Source organism: Watersipora subatra, chromosome 10 (genome assembly GCF_963576615.1).
Source record: "Watersipora subatra chromosome 10, tzWatSuba1.1, whole genome shotgun sequence".
Classification (NCBI taxonomy): Eukaryota; Metazoa; Bryozoa; class Gymnolaemata; order Cheilostomatida; family Watersiporidae; genus Watersipora; species Watersipora subatra.
In genome coordinates this window covers 46,961,150-46,978,237 of record NC_088717.1, presented here as the reverse complement: position 1 = coordinate 46,978,237, position 17,088 = coordinate 46,961,150, and the positions used below count along the sequence as shown (strand labels likewise).

The 17,088-nt window shown below is 35.8% G+C and overlaps 2 protein-coding genes across 2 annotated transcripts; both read left to right on the top strand.

The window, feature by feature from the left end:
- Positions 1 to 1,172: 1,172 nt before the first annotated feature.
- Positions 1,173 to 3,304, top strand: LOC137407146 (C-type lectin domain family 4 member M-like). The gene is made up of 3 exons (XM_068093747.1): positions 1,173 to 1,296; positions 2,094 to 2,288; positions 3,081 to 3,304. The coding sequence occupies exons 1-3, from the start codon at positions 1,173 to 1,175 to the stop codon at positions 3,302 to 3,304; spliced, it is 543 nt and encodes a 180-aa protein (XP_067949848.1).
- A 2,067-nt stretch (positions 3,305 to 5,371) lies between these two features.
- LOC137407145 (uncharacterized) lies at positions 5,372 to 16,333 on the top strand. Its single transcript, XM_068093746.1, has 9 exons — positions 5,372 to 5,669; positions 6,156 to 6,622; positions 7,814 to 8,318; positions 8,394 to 8,566; positions 9,002 to 9,224; positions 9,306 to 9,411; positions 9,715 to 9,905; positions 15,071 to 15,271; positions 16,110 to 16,333. Exons 1-9 carry the CDS (start codon positions 5,372 to 5,374, stop codon positions 16,331 to 16,333), a joined length of 2,388 nt encoding a protein of 795 aa, XP_067949847.1.
- Positions 16,334 to 17,088: the final 755 nt, after the last annotated feature.

The window sequence follows — 17,088 nt, the reverse complement described above, 5'->3', positions numbered from 1 at the left end:
CTCATATCTCAGTGACTATGGCACTAGCCATTACACATACACTATCATTTTAATAATTTATTTTTGCATCTGTGATATGTATTCACTTTTTCATTATAATATTAATTTAAACTTCACTACAACTCATAACAGAAATCAGAACAACTTCAGTTTACATGCATTGTACCTGATTGTCACTCATTTTCGTTTATATGGCTCTTACCTAAAATTTTAACTCGAGTTAAATACATAAAAACAAAGAAAATTATTTTCATTCTCAAATCAATCCATAATGCTACAAACATTTTTTGGCAACACACGAGATAGCCACAGGTTTTACTTTGAGTGGTTTTACACGCGTTTTTATATTTTGAGTTTGAACTCTAACACGACTATAATGTTGACAATCGTTCAGCTGACATTAACCTTTTGCACAGTGGTAAGTATAATAAAATACACGTAAAAAATCAGAGGCTCAGCTGTTAAACTAATCTACATGTGATAAAAAACAGTTTCCCATGATAAAAATTGAAACTGTCTATGCGTTTGTGAAATTATGTGCGTAAGATTATGACATAATTTTGAAAAAACCTAGGTGGATTGCACATAAATTAAATTAACTTTTAAATACAACTTACAAGTAATTTATCAATAAAATTGGTTGAGTATTGTTTCTGTTTACATATACTCGCGTAAGTCTTCTCACATCTACTTGCATGTGCATGCCATGTATGAATATCTATAGGCTATAAAACTTTTCGCACATAGACATGAATAAATCCCAGTTGCTGTTTATATTACTAGATTTTGGTGTGATATTTTTTAACGCAAGTAGTTACTTACATTTCTTCAGCGTAGCGTTTTAAACTGCGTTTTTCGTAAAGATAAGTTCTTATAATTGCTGATTAATACTTTTATATTGTTGAGATTTTACCAAAAACTTCCGGTGAGATTTATTTTTGGCTTTAAATGTCTGCCTTTAAAATTAAAATGCAAAAATTTAATCATTGCATGCAATGGGTAGGGTGTATATGTGAGCAATAACATGTTATTGTGGAGGTGAGTATAATATTATAAAAATGTTTTAGGCAGTACGCGCCACTTCGAGGCTCACAACATTTTCAAAAACAGATTTGTGTCTAGACGAAGTGACAAAGACCCCCCAACATGATATACGGACAAAGATAGAATGTATGACGATATGCCTTGCTAACTATGAAATGTGTAGAGCTGTAGCATTTGATTCTAAACTTGGATACTGCTACATGGCAAAGTATCTCGAAGAAAACTGCACAACCCACCTACAGACTTACCACAGTAAGTTCAGCTATTGGTGGTTTTGAGTGATATTTGTCAAAAACGAAATAAATCACGACTAATGCTGGGCTTACTACCAATAAAGCTATAACCAGCTACTTGCGTATAAAAACATACTCTTAAGATCATTATAAAGTCTCGTACATACGTAATCATTCTCAAACTTTGTTTAGTTACTGCGATGTGGTTGTCTGACAATGAACTATTTTTGGCTGATCTGTTAAAAGTGAACTTACACAGGTCTTTGTAGATTTTATTAGGAAGTATTCGTATTTTTTATTATTTATAATCGTTTTTGATTAGTCAGTCGATCGGACTGTCAGCGTATTTTTAGATTACAAGACAAACGCTAGAACAAACGCTTAAAAGAAAAATAAATGCAAAATGACATCACTAAATAATATCGTTGCTATAGCTGATGTCGGCTATTGCATTCAAGCTTTACTGTTATGCCCCTCTATTCTGTCGGTGCCTTTGCGATTATAGGAATCATATTTGAATTTTTAATTAGTCCGAGTGCTTCAACCGAAATCAAATTGTTTGATTTTACTATTCAAACATCCTGGCAATCAGATCCACTCAAACATAAAAAATAATCATAAATGATAGATAAACACCGACACCTTCCGATGAATTCTACAAAGACTTTGTGTAAGTTCATCTATTTACTGTACAATAACAAGTTCTTTCATGCTTATGCTCATATAAAAATAGATATTCATGACCTCAGAAACATAATGTTGTTGCTAGCTGATAGTACATATAGTGGTTGATGTTTGTAAGGCAAACTTTTACAGCTGAGTTAACCTGCACTGATCCATACACATACAATCCCATATGGGAGACATGCTTTCGTCTCATTGAGACAGCTCTAAGCTGGGACAACGCGGATGCTTACTGCAGAGCTAACGGAGAGTACCTTGCTACCTTTGCTACAACAGAAGCCTCAGAATGGCTGAGAGCTAAATTTGAATCAGACCTTTCCAACTCAGGTAGATTTCTCTATTCTTATTTATAAATTGTCATTTATATTCTTTTACCTGGTTTCGAAAGAGTTTATAAGCATATATTTTAAAAATTAGGCTAGTCATTAGCAACATTAGCTAGTCTGGTTTTTAATATCTACAACACAAAAGGTCGATAGCTAATAGAAGTTTTTTAAACTTTTAGTCTCTTTTGAAAATAAACATTTTGAAACTCTTCCTTATGTTAAGCCTTTTCTTATTTAGTCAAAAGAATTAATAAAATAATATATTGTTCATAGGAGTTTGGTATTATTTATCTTTAATAAATTAAGCTTTTTGTTTGTCTGTCTGTCGGTCCATCCGGAGCCAAAGATGGATGTTGATAAAAAGTATAGCATCGCACTGGGTTCGAACTCGAACATTTGGCTTAGCAGCTACTATTTGTGCCATATGACCAGCTTCCTTCACTTCAGAATAATTGTGTGTGTACTTATTCTTTGTGACTGATTGGCACGCTCAACCATCTTTCAACGCAAACTGGAGCGCCGGAGAACTTAGTTTTACATAGAACCCACCGATTTAGAAATATTATCGATAGCATTCCAACGTCATCGTAAATAATGACAATTTGTAAGCACACCGACTCCATAACTTTCTTAATTAAAATCAAAACACCAACGAAAACTTTGTATGTAATGACTTTCATTACCGGTTGCTATAATGTACTGGAAATCAAATATGATGTAGTGACAACAAACAGCTCTTCAAACAAAAGATGAAAAACTAACTTCTAAAATGTGACTACATTGCCTTTTTCAGGCTGGGGCGGATATAATTTCATTGGTCGCCAGAAAGATTTAACTGAGTTTGAATGGAAAGGATTAGTAACGGGAGTCATCCCTGGAAACGGCCAACCTAACTCTGACTGGTATTACAATCAGCCAGACAATAGTGGTCCTGAGAACTGTCTGGGCATTGCGCCTGATGGCTGGCATGACATCAGTTGCAGCACCCCCAGACCATTCATTTGTGAATACAATTAATTAAATCTGTAGTTAAATTAATTTACATTGAACTACATATATGTGAGTTATATATATTGAATGTTATATGCAACCATTTCCAGATACTGTGAACATAAAATAAATTGCTTAATAAAGATGTGCAAGGAGACCATTAGCACCAATGCATTAGTATTTACAATAATGCATTACAAAAAACATTACATATGTACTATTGGCAATAATACATTACTGACAAAACTAAGGCATTGAAAACAACATTAATGCAATACCATCGACACTAAAACAATAAAGTCAGCGCTAAAACAAAACTTCAAAGTAATAGGATTACCATCACAGCTACTGTATTATTATTAACACTAACATTAGCAACATGACTAATGCATTATCAACAGCACTAATGCATTAGCAACAGAACTAATCCATTAGCAACAGAACTAATGTAGTACTAACAGTGTTAAAGCATTATCCTCAACACCAATGTTTTACCATCAGCGTTGATACATTACCATCTGCACTAATATGCTACCATGAGCAATAAGGCCTTACCATCAGCACTAAAGCATTACCATCAGCACTAAAGCATTACCATCAGCACTAATGTAGCATCACCAAGACTATTGGCATGCCAGCTAAACTAATGTCAGGTTAAGGACATCCATGCAACATAGTTTGCAGCCAATAAGATACCGTCAAAACTAGATCACTATCTGGAGAACTCAATCAGAATTTTGAAAGCTGGCACAGGACTACCACAAATTATCAGGACCTAAAATCAAAAGTATAATTCAAATTTTTTGACAAGTTTCTGAATTTCAAACAAATGTTAGCACAAGCTTTTATAAAAATATCGGAGAAATTCATCACTAACTAGGCTTTTCACGCTTTGAAATCTTTCTAGAGTCAGTAATATATGATGCATTTAATTTTTTATTATGTCATTGAACAAGGAGAGAAATTTTTTTAATATATATCATGTTCTATAATGATTAAGGTTCTAAAAACCAGTTCAAACATTTGAGAAATTCCAATTTCGACTGCAGTGAATTGTGATAGCAAATGACACCTTCAGTTATACATTTTTCTACCAAATTCCTGACTAAAGAGTTTAAACGAAACAGTGAAAGTTTTAAAATTATCATGACAAAAACATTGCTCATTAATTTTAGCAAATGAGTCTAACACTTTATAGTATGTATACATGTTCTGTCAGTCTCAAAAGGCTTTAAATCTCTTCGACACCATTAATTTCTTTAACGTTGCTACTTGTTAAAAAAAAGTGATTTCCCGTTATCTATATATATATATATACATATATATATACATATATATACATATATAAATATATATATATACATAAATTTGGTAAGAAATTTATTAAAATTTGACTAAGCAAAAAATTACTAAAAGTTTCGTATTACACAAAAGGCGTGTAACACTCATCAGATAAAATGCTTAGCATTTTATCTGATGAGTGTTACACGCCTTTTGTGTAATACGAAACTTTTAGTAATTTTTTGCTTAGTCAAATTTTAATAAATTTCTTACCAAATTTATAGTAAGCTCTACTTTAGTATCGAGCACTTTATTCTGACTTTTAGCCTATACTTTATTGTATATATATACATATATAGATTTATATATATAGTTCAAAGTTTGTGTGTATTTGTTGGTAGTTCAGTTTGTCCAGCTTTAGCTAATACAATTTAGGAATGAAGAACCTGTATCACAGTAGACTTAATCTTGGAACCTCCCATTTGTTGTATGTTGACATTGATGATGTTATTTTCTCATAGCAATAGCATACTACGGAATGTTTGTATAAACACTGACTTTCCCACATTTATGTTTATATAGCTATTATACTCACATTAGCCTTGACTATGCTTGCGCTTTACCCTACAGCTTTGACCATATTATTCAGTTTTATGCTAGAGAGCAGAGAATACAGTTGAATCTTGATAACAAATAAACTGGTACAATATTACTAGGAGAATATTACAATGGCGACGAGGATGTATTGGTGAGGTGACTGTGAGTTTGCAGTGGATTTTTATCATTCGGGTTACTTAATTGCAAAGACTCGTGATGGATTATGGTTCTGCTCATATTAAGCCATTTGGTGTGGCTGTGGACCCTTTGACTGTTGGGTCAAGATGGAGGAAGTGGAAACGGTCCTTTGAGTACTTTGTGGCAGCTAGGGGGATTGCTGATAATGCACAGAAGAAAGCGATGCTGATGGATCTTTCAGGAGAGGAAGTTCAAGACATATTCGACGTCTTGCCTGAAGAGACTGAAGGTGACAATGTTTATGTCAAGGCAATGGCAGCTTTAGACAGGTACTTTGAACCAAAAACGAACGTGCCATATGAAAGGTCAGTTTTTCGTCGCACTGAAGTGAATGAAGGGGAGACGATTACTAGTTATGTGACCAGATTACGCCAATTGGCTGTGACCTGTGAGTTTAAAGAGACTGAAAATGTCATTAGAGACCAAGTCATAGAGAAATGTCGTAGCAATAGGCTTAGAATGAAACTTTTGGAGAAAGGCTCGGCGCTCACATTGGCCAATGTTATAGCAATATCCCAAACTGAAGAGGCTGTTTTGCGGCAGACGAGTGATATAGAGGCTAATGTCAGTCATGGTGCTAAGAGAAAGGGTGAACCAGTTAACAGGGTTAGCGGCACTAGTGGAGTGCGCTATAAGACACAAACAAAAGACAGTCGTGCCTGTTATAGATGCAAGTCGATCAAACATTTGGCATCAGCTCGAGAATGCCCGGCACGAGAGCAGCGATGTAATGAGTGTGGAAGAAAAGGGCACTTCAAAGGCTCGAAGTACTGTGATAAAAGCAACAAGTCTACCACACAAGCAGCTGTTGTGGACAGTTTGGACTTTACAAACAATGCGCAGGAGGCTGATGTGGATGCTCTATTTACAATTAGCAGCGAGATGTTGGCTGATGAGGGAGACAACTACTATGGTGAGGTGTTTAATCTATATCCTAACAAGTCAGCAAGAACAATACTAAGACTCAATGGGTCAGATGTACCTGCGTTGATTGATTCTGGGGCTTCCTGCAATTTGATGGACAAATACACTGCTGACTCTATTAACTTTTCAATAACTAAGACAAGTAAAAGACTTTTTGCCTATGGTAACAGATCTGCATGCTTAGATCTGATTGGTGAAACTCATGTTCATGTTTTTATGCCTGATACTAACAGACGTGTAGATACTGTATTTTACGTTTTTAATGGTAGGGCTACTGCTTTGTTAAGCAGACATACTTCTGAGTTGTTGGACTTGCTTAGGGTTGGACCGATGGTGGCTAGGGTTGCTGGGAGTGAGGCTCTAGGTGTGGGGGGTCCTGGAGTTCATTCATGGGTTGATCGCTTCCCGGAATGCTTTGATGGTGTTGGGTTGCTGAGAGATTTTCGGGTTTCATTGCACATTGATCCGAGTGTTCCATCAGTGGCTCAGCCTGTAAGACGCCTGCCATTTGGCCTTCGTGAGCTCACAAAAGTCAAGCTAGATGAGTTGCTAGAGCAAGAAATTATTGAGCGTGTTGAAGGACCCACTAGATGGGTTAGCCCAATAGTTACTGTTCCGAAAAATGAAGGGAAAGATATTCGTCTATGTGTTGACATGCGCCAGGCTAACAAAGCTATTATTAGAGAGAGGCACCCTATACCTACAGTAAAAGAGTTGTTGTACAATTTGAACGGTGCCCAGTATTTCAGTAAGGTTGATTTGAAACAAGCGTTTCATCAATTCGAACTGGATCTTGACTCTAGAGATATCACAACTTTCATTACCCCCTTTGGTCTTTATCGGTATAAGAGACTAATGTTTGGGATAGCTTCAGCACCGGAACTGGTTCAGTACCAAATCCAGAAAGCTATCACGGGCTTGGCAGGGTGCCAAAACTATGCAGATGACATTGTGATATTTGGTAAGAATCGTGTAGAGCATGATGAACGCTTAGCTGAGTTCATGAAGCGAATGAGTGGTCTAGGTCTGACATTAAACGCATCCAAGTGTGTCTTTGGGGTGACCAAAATAGACTTTGTAGGATTTCAGATTTCTGCTGATGGTGTTTCCCCTTGTCCCAAGAAAGTGAGCTCTATTGTTAGTGCTAGGGAACCTAAAGATGCCTCAGAGTTACGAAGTTTTCTTGGGTTGGTAAACTTTGTTGGTAGATTTCTTCCGAATTTGTCAACTTTGGCTGAGCCGTTGCACCGGCTAACTAAGAAAGGGGTTCGATTTCTGTGGAGTAAAGAACAGAAGTCTGCTTTTGAAGGCATAAAGGCCTTGATGTCAAAGACAGAGACACTAGCATATTTTGACCCTAGTGCTAGAACCACTGTTACAGTTGATGCCAGTCCATTTGGGCTGGGTTGCATTTTAAGTCAGAAGATAGCTTGTGTGGAGCGTGTAATAGCTTATGGGCATCGAAGCTTATCCTCTGTAGAACGGCGCTACTCCCAGACAGAGAGAGAAGCATTAGCTATTGTGTGGGGCTGTGAGCATTTTGCAATGTATCTCATTGGCTTGCAGTTTCGTCTTGTCACTGATCATCGTCCACTGCAGTTTATCTTCAACAAAGTACAATCTCGACCTTCTGCTCGCATTGAGCGATGGGTGTTGAGACTGATGGCATTTGATTATGAAGTGGTATACAAGCCAGGTAAGGAAAACATAGCTGACCCATTGTCAAGGCTTTCTGCTAGTCCGGATTGCATCAGGAATGTGGCTAATGTTGCTGATGAATATGTACATACGGTAGCTAGGTTGTCAGTTCCAAAAGCAATGTCATTTGACGAGGTCAAGAAGGCATCTATTGACTGTTCTGAGATGAAACTAGTGAGAGATGCTTTGTTAGATGGAAGGTGGTCTACTTGTTTACCAGCTTACAGGTCAGTGTACACGGAGTTGAGTGATGTTGAAGGTGTTGTCATGAGAGGCAACAATATAGTCATGCCAGTGGTGCTGCGAGCAAAGGCTGTGGAGTTGGCACATGAAGGTCACCAAGGAATAGAAAAGACTAAACATCTGCTTCGATCCAAGTTATGGTGGCCAGGAATGGACAAAGAGGCAGAAGTTAAATGTCGAGAGTGCCATGAGTGCCAAGTGGTTAGTGCACCTTCAAAACCTCCTCCTATGGTATCTACTAAAATGCCAGATCGTCCATGGGAACATATAGCCTGTGACATTTTGGGACCTCTGCCTAATGGAGAAAGTGTGTTTGTAGTAGTTGACTACTACAGTCGTTACTTTGAGGTGTGTTTTTTGAAGTCTACTCAATCAGATAAAATCACGGCAGCTCTTGATTCCATAATATGTCGATGGGGTGTTCCTTTAAGTGTCAGGACTGATAATGGTCCACAATTTGTCAGCAGCGAGTTCCAAGAGTTTTTGCAAAGTTATGGGATTTATTGGTTATCAACTACCCCTATGTGGCCTGCTGCTAATGGAGAAGTGGAAAGGCAGAACAGGAGCCTGTTAAAAAGTCTCAAAATAGCACATATGTCCGGTAAGGACTACAAAGCTGAGCTTAGAAGGTTTCTGTTAGCATATCGTTCCACACCTCATACAGTGACTGGTGTAGCTCCAGGTGAACTAATGATGGGAAGACCAATGAGGACAAAGTTACCCTGCCTTGAGAGACAGGAATCTCTGGATGGTGAACTGCGGGATCATCAAGCACTGGCTCAGGAGAAAAGTAGGGCTCTTACAGATGAAGGTCGGTCACAGGATGACATAATTGTAGGAGATAAAGTTTTGGTAAGGCAGGCCAAGACTGACAAGCTTAGTTCTACATTTCATCAACTGGAACAAAAGGTTGTAGGGAAGCATGGTTCAGAGGTGGTGGTAGAAAGCTCCGAGGGAAAAAGAATGCGTAGAAATGTTTCTGAAGTTAAACGATTTGTTCAGCGGGGTAGTCTAGGTGTTTCTAACAATGGTTCTTCAGTTGATTAGAGTTTAGCTTCGAGTGGTGTAGGTACTGCTGACAATGCAGGTAATATTCCAGATAAAAGTAGCAACCCAGCAGCACCAGAACAAGGTCAGAGTGCTAAGTTTGATACGCCAATCAGGCCACTTAGGGTGCGGAATATGCCTGTGCGGTATGGAAATCCTATTAGTCATTGATTAGCCAGTAGTGTCCTTTTGTGTGAATTTAGTTGAGTAGGACTAAAAAGTAGTGCTAGTCATATTATTCTTGCAGGGATAGTGGTGTAGTGTAGAAATAAAAAGGAAAAAAAAAAAAGAAGAGAAAATCTGGGTATTCGTATTAGTCTGTTGTATTAGCCAGTCATAGTAATACAAGTTGTTATCATTGAGCAAATATCTACATATAAGCAGTCTCAGTATGAGGTAGTTTTGGAATTCTGGGTGAACTGTGCATAAAGCTGGGTGTTTCTTGGTAGCTTGAGCATTTCGTCATTGAGTTTGGGTTTCGATTTGGCTTGTGGTTGTGCTGTGGGGCTGGCACTGCTTGGTGCCTTCTCCTCGATGCCTGTGGTAGCCATTGGCTGTATCCTAGCTTGTGTAACACTCAGAAGTATATGCATATTCAATACTGGTGCAATGAATTCGATTAAAGATGGAAAGGGATGTTGTATGTTGACATTGATGATGTTATTTTCTCATAGCAATAGCATACTACGGAATGTTTGTATAAACACTGACTTTCCCACATTTATGTTTATATAGCTATTATACTCACATTAGCCTTGACTATGCTTGCGCTTTACCCTACAGCTTTGACCATATTATTCAGTTTTATGCTAGAGAGCAGAGAATACAGTTGAATCTTGATAACAAATAAACTGGTACAATATTACTAGGAGAATATTACACCATTCAACAGTCCAATCACTTACCAATAGAGCCACGCAAGCTTATTTGATTTATTTGGCGATATATGTCGTCATGTGGGTGAAAATACGCCTCCGCTCTACGCTCTGTGTTACTGCACAACGTCATTCTATGCATTAGCAAGAGCCCTATATAACTAGCTTACCTAAATTAGCCATTGGCAATGTGCCAGGCTAGTGGCAAATGGCATTGTTCATAAACTGAGTTTATAAGTGTGGTAGGGTAATCACTGCTTATAACATGATTTTTAATACATGTGCAATGCCGGGTATTTCACTAGTATTTACTAAAATAAAGATATGCACATAAGTCTAAAAAGGTTCTAGGAAACTAAGTATATTTGAATGAATAGAAGGATTATTGAGCATTTATGGGAGTGCATGCCATGCAATTATTATATAAATAGTATTTCTTTTCTTTTGAAAAAGTTATATCGCACTGGTGCTTGAGTTGTGATGATAAAATTGATTTATAAACCAGCTTTTTACAATGCTTAGCAGTTTGTGACATGACATACATGCTATCTAGTAAGACCATTGGTTCATATTATATACATTACACACAATCTAATACAGCAGGAAAAATATAAAAGTCAAAATATGTCTCAGAAATAGTTTCATGTTTTTTTATGTACCATTAGGAAGCGGTAATATTCTTTAATGCCTAGCTCCATTTTGCAACTCAAGTTAATATAACATGAGCGAATGCCTAGTGGCATGTTGTAAAGTTATATTTAGCTGCAGTGGTAGAAGTTATTTGCAAAAATAATGTTTAATAAATGTTTTAAAAAACTTTGTTATTGCCTTGAACTTGATCATGATAAACATATTTTACATCTAAGTTTAAATTAATTAAAATTAAATTAAGTAAACATTAAATACTTAGTTAAAACAGGCAATAAGTACATTATGAGAAGTAATGTTTGAAGAAGATAGAAAAGAAAGTATGATGAAATCAAAGCAGAGAAACAAGGGAAAAAGTATATCTGGAAAAAAGCAGGTCAAAGAGGAGCAAAACAAGAAAAAAAATAAAAAGGCAGAAAATGAGGAGAAAAGCTAAGAGAGAAAAACGTAGTGTGGGAAAACAAGCTGAGAACCGGGAACAGGAAAAAAAGGAGATAGTGAAACGGAAACATCAAAAAGAAAACAACAATATTTGATTTATCTATGGACAGACCAAATTAATTCAAAAATAAACTATTGGAAGCTTTTTGATGAGACCAACAATCAAAACACAAAATAATAGTTTTTATTTTTAGATATCAACACTCTAATAACCTATTGTTATCAGCACCAAATCAATTCATGCCTAATATTGTAAATCAATGCAGAATAATGGCTGAAGTTATAGTTTGGCGAAAGAAATTGCTTTGGCGGAAGCTGGATTGTGTAGACTTTTTCAAATTAAATCAGCAAAGAACTATTACAAAGTCAATTTTCTTTACCAAACAATATGTATTAGTGCTTGCCTGCTGTGAAAACACTCTCAGCACTTGATTAGATGAGCTCTTTGAGCAATGTGTCAGTAAGGGCTCATCTGACGGTCTTTTTCTGCATAGTGGTAAGGCTACTAAATTGCTGAGCTAAGTTTTTTTGAAGAAATTAACTGAGCTTAATGTAAAATGGAATATGTCAAGTTTATTTCAGAGACAAATTACTAAAACTAAAGGCATACACTAAACTAACTTAAAAACTGTTACATGTGAATTAAATACAATATATTATTATAATAAGACTGTAACAGCTGTAAACTAATAATCTCAAATTATTCATTCTTGTATAGGCATTCATTACATTTGTACTGTATATGTAATGGCATATATGCACAATATATGTATATATGCATGTGTATATGTTAGTATATATGCGTCTATTTATATGCAGCTATTTATATGCATCTATTTATATGCATCAATTTATATGCATCTATTTATATGCATCTATTTATATGCATCTATTTATATGCATCTATTTATAAGCATCTATTTAAATGCATCTATTTATATGCATTTATTTATATGCATCTACTCATATGCATCTACTTATATGCTTCTACTTATATGCATCTACTTATATGTATCTATTTACAAGCATCTATTTATATGCATCTATTTAAATGCGTCTATTTATATGCATCTACTTATATGCGTCTATTTATATGCATCTATTTAAATGCATCTATTTATATGCTTCTAATTATATGCATCTATTTATATGCATCTATTTATAGGTATCTAGTTCAATGCATCTATTTGTATGCATCTAGTTATTTGCATCTATTTATATGCATCTATTTATATGCATCTACTTATATGCATCTATATATATGCATCTATTTATATGCATCAGCTTAACACAATTGGTTACTTTGCTATACTTGTAAGTTACAGTATCCACGTCATTATACCACACATAATTCTACAAATGTTTTCAGAGAGTGTGCATCCCATTCGGCCATACGAAATTTACAAAAATGGATTTGTGTTTAGATGAAGTGGCAAAGACCACACAGCATGATATAGTGGCAGACATACATGTAGAATATATGACGATATGCCTTGCTAACTATAAAACATATAGAGCTGTAGCATTTTATTGTAAACTTGGGTACTGCTACATGGCAAAGTACCTCGAAGAAAACTGCACAACCCATATACAGACCTACCAAAATATGTAATTCTATTAATGGCTTACACTCATTAAATTATTTTTCAGAAATAAACTGTTATCATTTTTTAACAAATATATCTAGTGTTGCCTTTCTGTTTATATTATTTGCGTCTTTAGCTTGTGAGTGATGTATCCAACTTTGAGCATTGGTAGTTAATGTACCATTGTCATGTTAGTTTTATTTATTTTCCTTGTCATTAAGATAGGAAAAGATATGAATTTTATTATCACTGGTCAATAATGGCCGTAAATAAATTTTAATGCTTCAATCCCAACTTTAACTTTGGGTAATACTAGACAAATGGCAATTTAGGCAGATCAAAACAACAATTTATGATGTTTATGTGTTTATAAAGGGCCATCATTCCTTTAGAAGACTCCATCTGATTCAGCTAACTGTAAAACATGCCATTATTATAATCACCAACAAGCCTAAAATACAACCTGGATTAAACTGACTGCACTCAATAGTTCCCATACCCGTCGCTTTATCCTAGTAATGGCTGCAATTAGCATGAGGCTGAGAACTTCAGATGTTGAATAGAGGACAATTACCACTATAAGGTATATGTCACGCATTCGATTCACATCTGGATTGCTGCCACCCTTTTGTGACATATGAGATAATGTGATAGCGAAAAGGAGATAACCCAAATATGAGATAAATTTCATAAAAATGGTTATAGATAGAAACATTTGGAACGCAATTGGTAGTGATTTTTAGCAGATAGATTATTCGTTCACACCAATATCAAAATTGTAAAAATATTCAAGGGAAGGTTAATTTCCTAAAAATGGCTGTGAAAATAAATAAAAAAATCATAAAAAGGACATTTTAGGGATGCCTAAATGAGTTCTTAAACAACTGGAAAAAAAGTCCTTGTAAGCGAACAGAAGTTTTCAACTCCTCAGAAATTCTGCTCTTTGACAAAGATCTGCTCGTGCCAAAGTTATCACTCCTTATAAGTATAAGCAGACAACTCAAATAAAAAACAGCCTGTTTTATCAAGCTGAGTCAGATTCAGATGCATACTGTAGACTATTTATAGTTTATCAAGTACTTGACTACTAACTACTATAACTCAAAGTACTTACAGTGGTAACATCGACTCCTACACTGGTCACTACAATGTTGGGTGAGAGTCCATTGTCCTGAACTCCTATCTCCAGCCTGTTTAGTATCCAACCATTTCTGGATTTATTTTTTTGGCAACCTTTATTTCCCTTTTGAGCTTTTTTATGTCAAACATACCACATCGGTTCCCCGCTATCAATATTTCTATATATGTTGTTTCACCGAATCCGATTGACCTTAAATGATAAAACATGACTAACACGATGGTGGTCCTTAACTAACTTAGCTAATGGTAGCAACTTTAGTTTTTATTTTACTATTACAAATCTATTTCGAAAGTACTATGTTTTTTGACGACGTTGATAATTAAGGTTCACCCCAACATCCTATAATGACTTTTTTAGCAGGTTTCAATAGTGGTTTGTCGTAGCTTCTGTTGGACGTTTTTATTGCTGCATCATGACAAGCTAGCTAGCTGTGGGCCGGTGAAAAAGGTCCTTCACCCTTGGTCAGGTTTTTTATTAGTCCTTCCGAGTTGCTAGCCACCCTCTTCATCTACGCTGGAATATAGAAATAAGAGCCGGTTTAGTCTCGGAGGACCCGGTCAGATTTGGCACAAGAGCAATTGTGGTTGGACGCCTTCTATAACATCACCAATGGTCATGTGACTTGATCCACTGGTCTATTGATCATAAGCCAACACCCTAACTACCAAACAATGGATGCTCTCATTGCTCAGTGACTATGGCGCTAGCCATTACACATACGCCATCATTTTAATAATTTATTTTTGCATCTGCGATTTGTATTCACTTTGTCATTACAATATTGATTTAAACTTGACTAAAAGTCATAACAAAACCAGAGGAACTTCAGCTTAGATGCGTTGAACCGATCAAATTGTTTGATTTTACTATTCAAACATCCTGGCAATCAGATCCACTCAAACATAAAAATTAATCATAAATGATAGATAAATACCGACACCTTCCGATGAATTCTACAAAGACTTTGTGTAAGTTCATCTATTTACTGTACAATAACAAGTTCTTTTATGCTTATGCTCATATAAAAATAGATATTCCTGACCTCAGAAACATAATGTTGTTGCTAGCTGATAGTACATATAGTAGTTGATGTTTGTAAGGCAACATTTTACAGCTGAGTTAACCTGCCCTGCTCCATACACATACAATCCCATATCAGAGACATGCTTTCGTCTCATTGAGACAGCTCTAAACTGGGACAACGCGGATGCTTACTGCAGAGCTAACGGAGAGTACCTTGCTACCTTTACTACAACAGAAGCCTCAGAATGGCTGAGAGCTAAAATTGAATCAGACCTCGACTCTTCCAACTCAGGTATATTTCTCTAATCTTATTTATAAATTGTCATTTATATTCTTTAACCTGGTTTTGAAAAAATATATATGCATATATTTTAAAAAAATAGGCGAGTCATTAGCAACATTAGATAGTCTGGTTTTTAATAGCTACAACACAAAAAGTCGATAGCTAATAGAATTTTTTTTGACTTTCAGGATAATTTTTTGAAATTGAAATTTAAAAAAAACTTTAAAATCAAAATTTTTTGAAAATAAACATTATGAAACTCTTCCTTATGTTAAGCATTTTTTTATTTAGTCAATATGATTAATAAAAATCATAAATTGTTCATAGGAATTCGGTATTATTCATCTTTAATAAATTAGGCTTTTTGTTTGTCTGTCTGTCGGTCCATCCGGAGCCAAAGATGGATGTTGATAAAAAGTATAGCATCGCACTAGATTTGAACTCGAACATTTGGCTTAGTATTTACTACTTGTGCCATATGACCAGCTTCCTTCACTTCAGAATAATTGTGTGTGTACTTATTCTTTGTGACTGATTGGCATGTTCAACCATCTTTCAACGCAAACTGGAGCGCCGGAGAACTTAGTTTTAAATAGAACCCACCGCTTTAGAGATATTATCGATAGCATTCCAACATCATCGTAAATAATGAGAATTTTTAAGCACACCGACTCCATAACTTTCTTAATTAAAATCAAAACACCAACTAAAACTTTGTATGTAATGACTTTCATTACCGGTTGCTATAATGTACTGGAAATCAAATATGATGTTGTGAAAACAAATAGCTCTTCAAACAAAAGATGAAAAACTAACTTCTAAAATGTGACTACATTGCCTTTTTCAGGCTGGGGCAGATATAATTTCATTGGTGGCCAGAAAGGCTTAACTGAGTTTGAATGGAAAGGATTAGTGACGGGAGTCATCCCTGGAAACGGCCAACCTAACTCCGACTGGTATTACAATCAGCCAGACAATATCGGCTCTGACATTTGTCTGGGCATTGCGCCTGAGGGCTGGCGTGACCTCTATTGCAGCACCCCCAGACCATTCGTTTGTGAATACAATTAATTAAATCTGTAGTTACATTAATTTCCACTGAACTACATATATCTGAGTTATATATATTGAATATTATATGCAACCATTTCCAGATACTGGGAACATAAAATAAATTGCTTAATAACGTAGTGCAAGGAGACCATTAGCATCTATGCATTAGTATTTACAATAATGCATTACAAAAAACATTACAGATGTACTATTGGCAATAATACATTACTGACAAAACTAATGCACTACCAACAGCACTAATGCACTGCCATCGACACTAAAACAATAAAATTAGCGCTAAAACAAAACTTCAAAGTAATAGGATTACCACCACAGCTACTGCATTATTATTAACACTAACATTAGTAACAGGACTAATGCATTAGCATCAGAACTAATGCATTAGCAACATGACTAATGCTTTTGCAACAGGACTAATGCATTAGCCACAGGACTAATGCATTAGCAACAGAACTAATGTAGTACTAACAGTGTTAAAGCATTACCCTCAACACCAATGTTTTACCATCAGCACTGATACATTACCATCTGCACTAATATGCTACCATGAGCAATAAAGCCTTACCATCAGCACTAAAGCATTACCATCAACACTAATGTATCATCACCAAGACTATTGGGATGCCAGCTAAACTAATGTCAGGTTAAGGACATCCATGCAACGTAATTTGCAGCCAATAAGATACCGTCAAAACTAGATCACTATCTGGAGAACTCAATCAGAATTCTGAAAGTTGGAACATGACTACCAC

Excerpts from the sequence above, each read along its gene's own strand:
- LOC137407146 (XM_068093747.1), top strand. The coding sequence starts at position 1,173 with ATGACGATATGCCTTGCTAACTATGAAATGTGTAGAGCTGTAGCATTT. Across the intron at positions 1,297-2,093 it reads CCACCTACAGACTTACCACA|CTGAGTTAACCTGCACTGAT; the intron begins GTAAGTTCAGCT and ends AAACTTTTACAG. Across the intron at positions 2,289-3,080 it reads ATCAGACCTTTCCAACTCAG|GCTGGGGCGGATATAATTTC; the intron begins GTAGATTTCTCT and ends TGCCTTTTTCAG.
- LOC137407145 (XM_068093746.1), top strand. The coding sequence starts at position 5,372 with ATGGATTATGGTTCTGCTCATATTAAGCCATTTGGTGTGGCTGTGGAC. Across the intron at positions 8,319-8,393 it reads GGCACATGAAGGTCACCAAG|GTCGAGAGTGCCATGAGTGC; the intron begins GAATAGAAAAGA and ends CAGAAGTTAAAT. Across the intron at positions 9,906-15,070 it reads TAAAGATGGAAAGGGATGTT|CTGAGTTAACCTGCCCTGCT; the intron begins GTATGTTGACAT and ends AACATTTTACAG.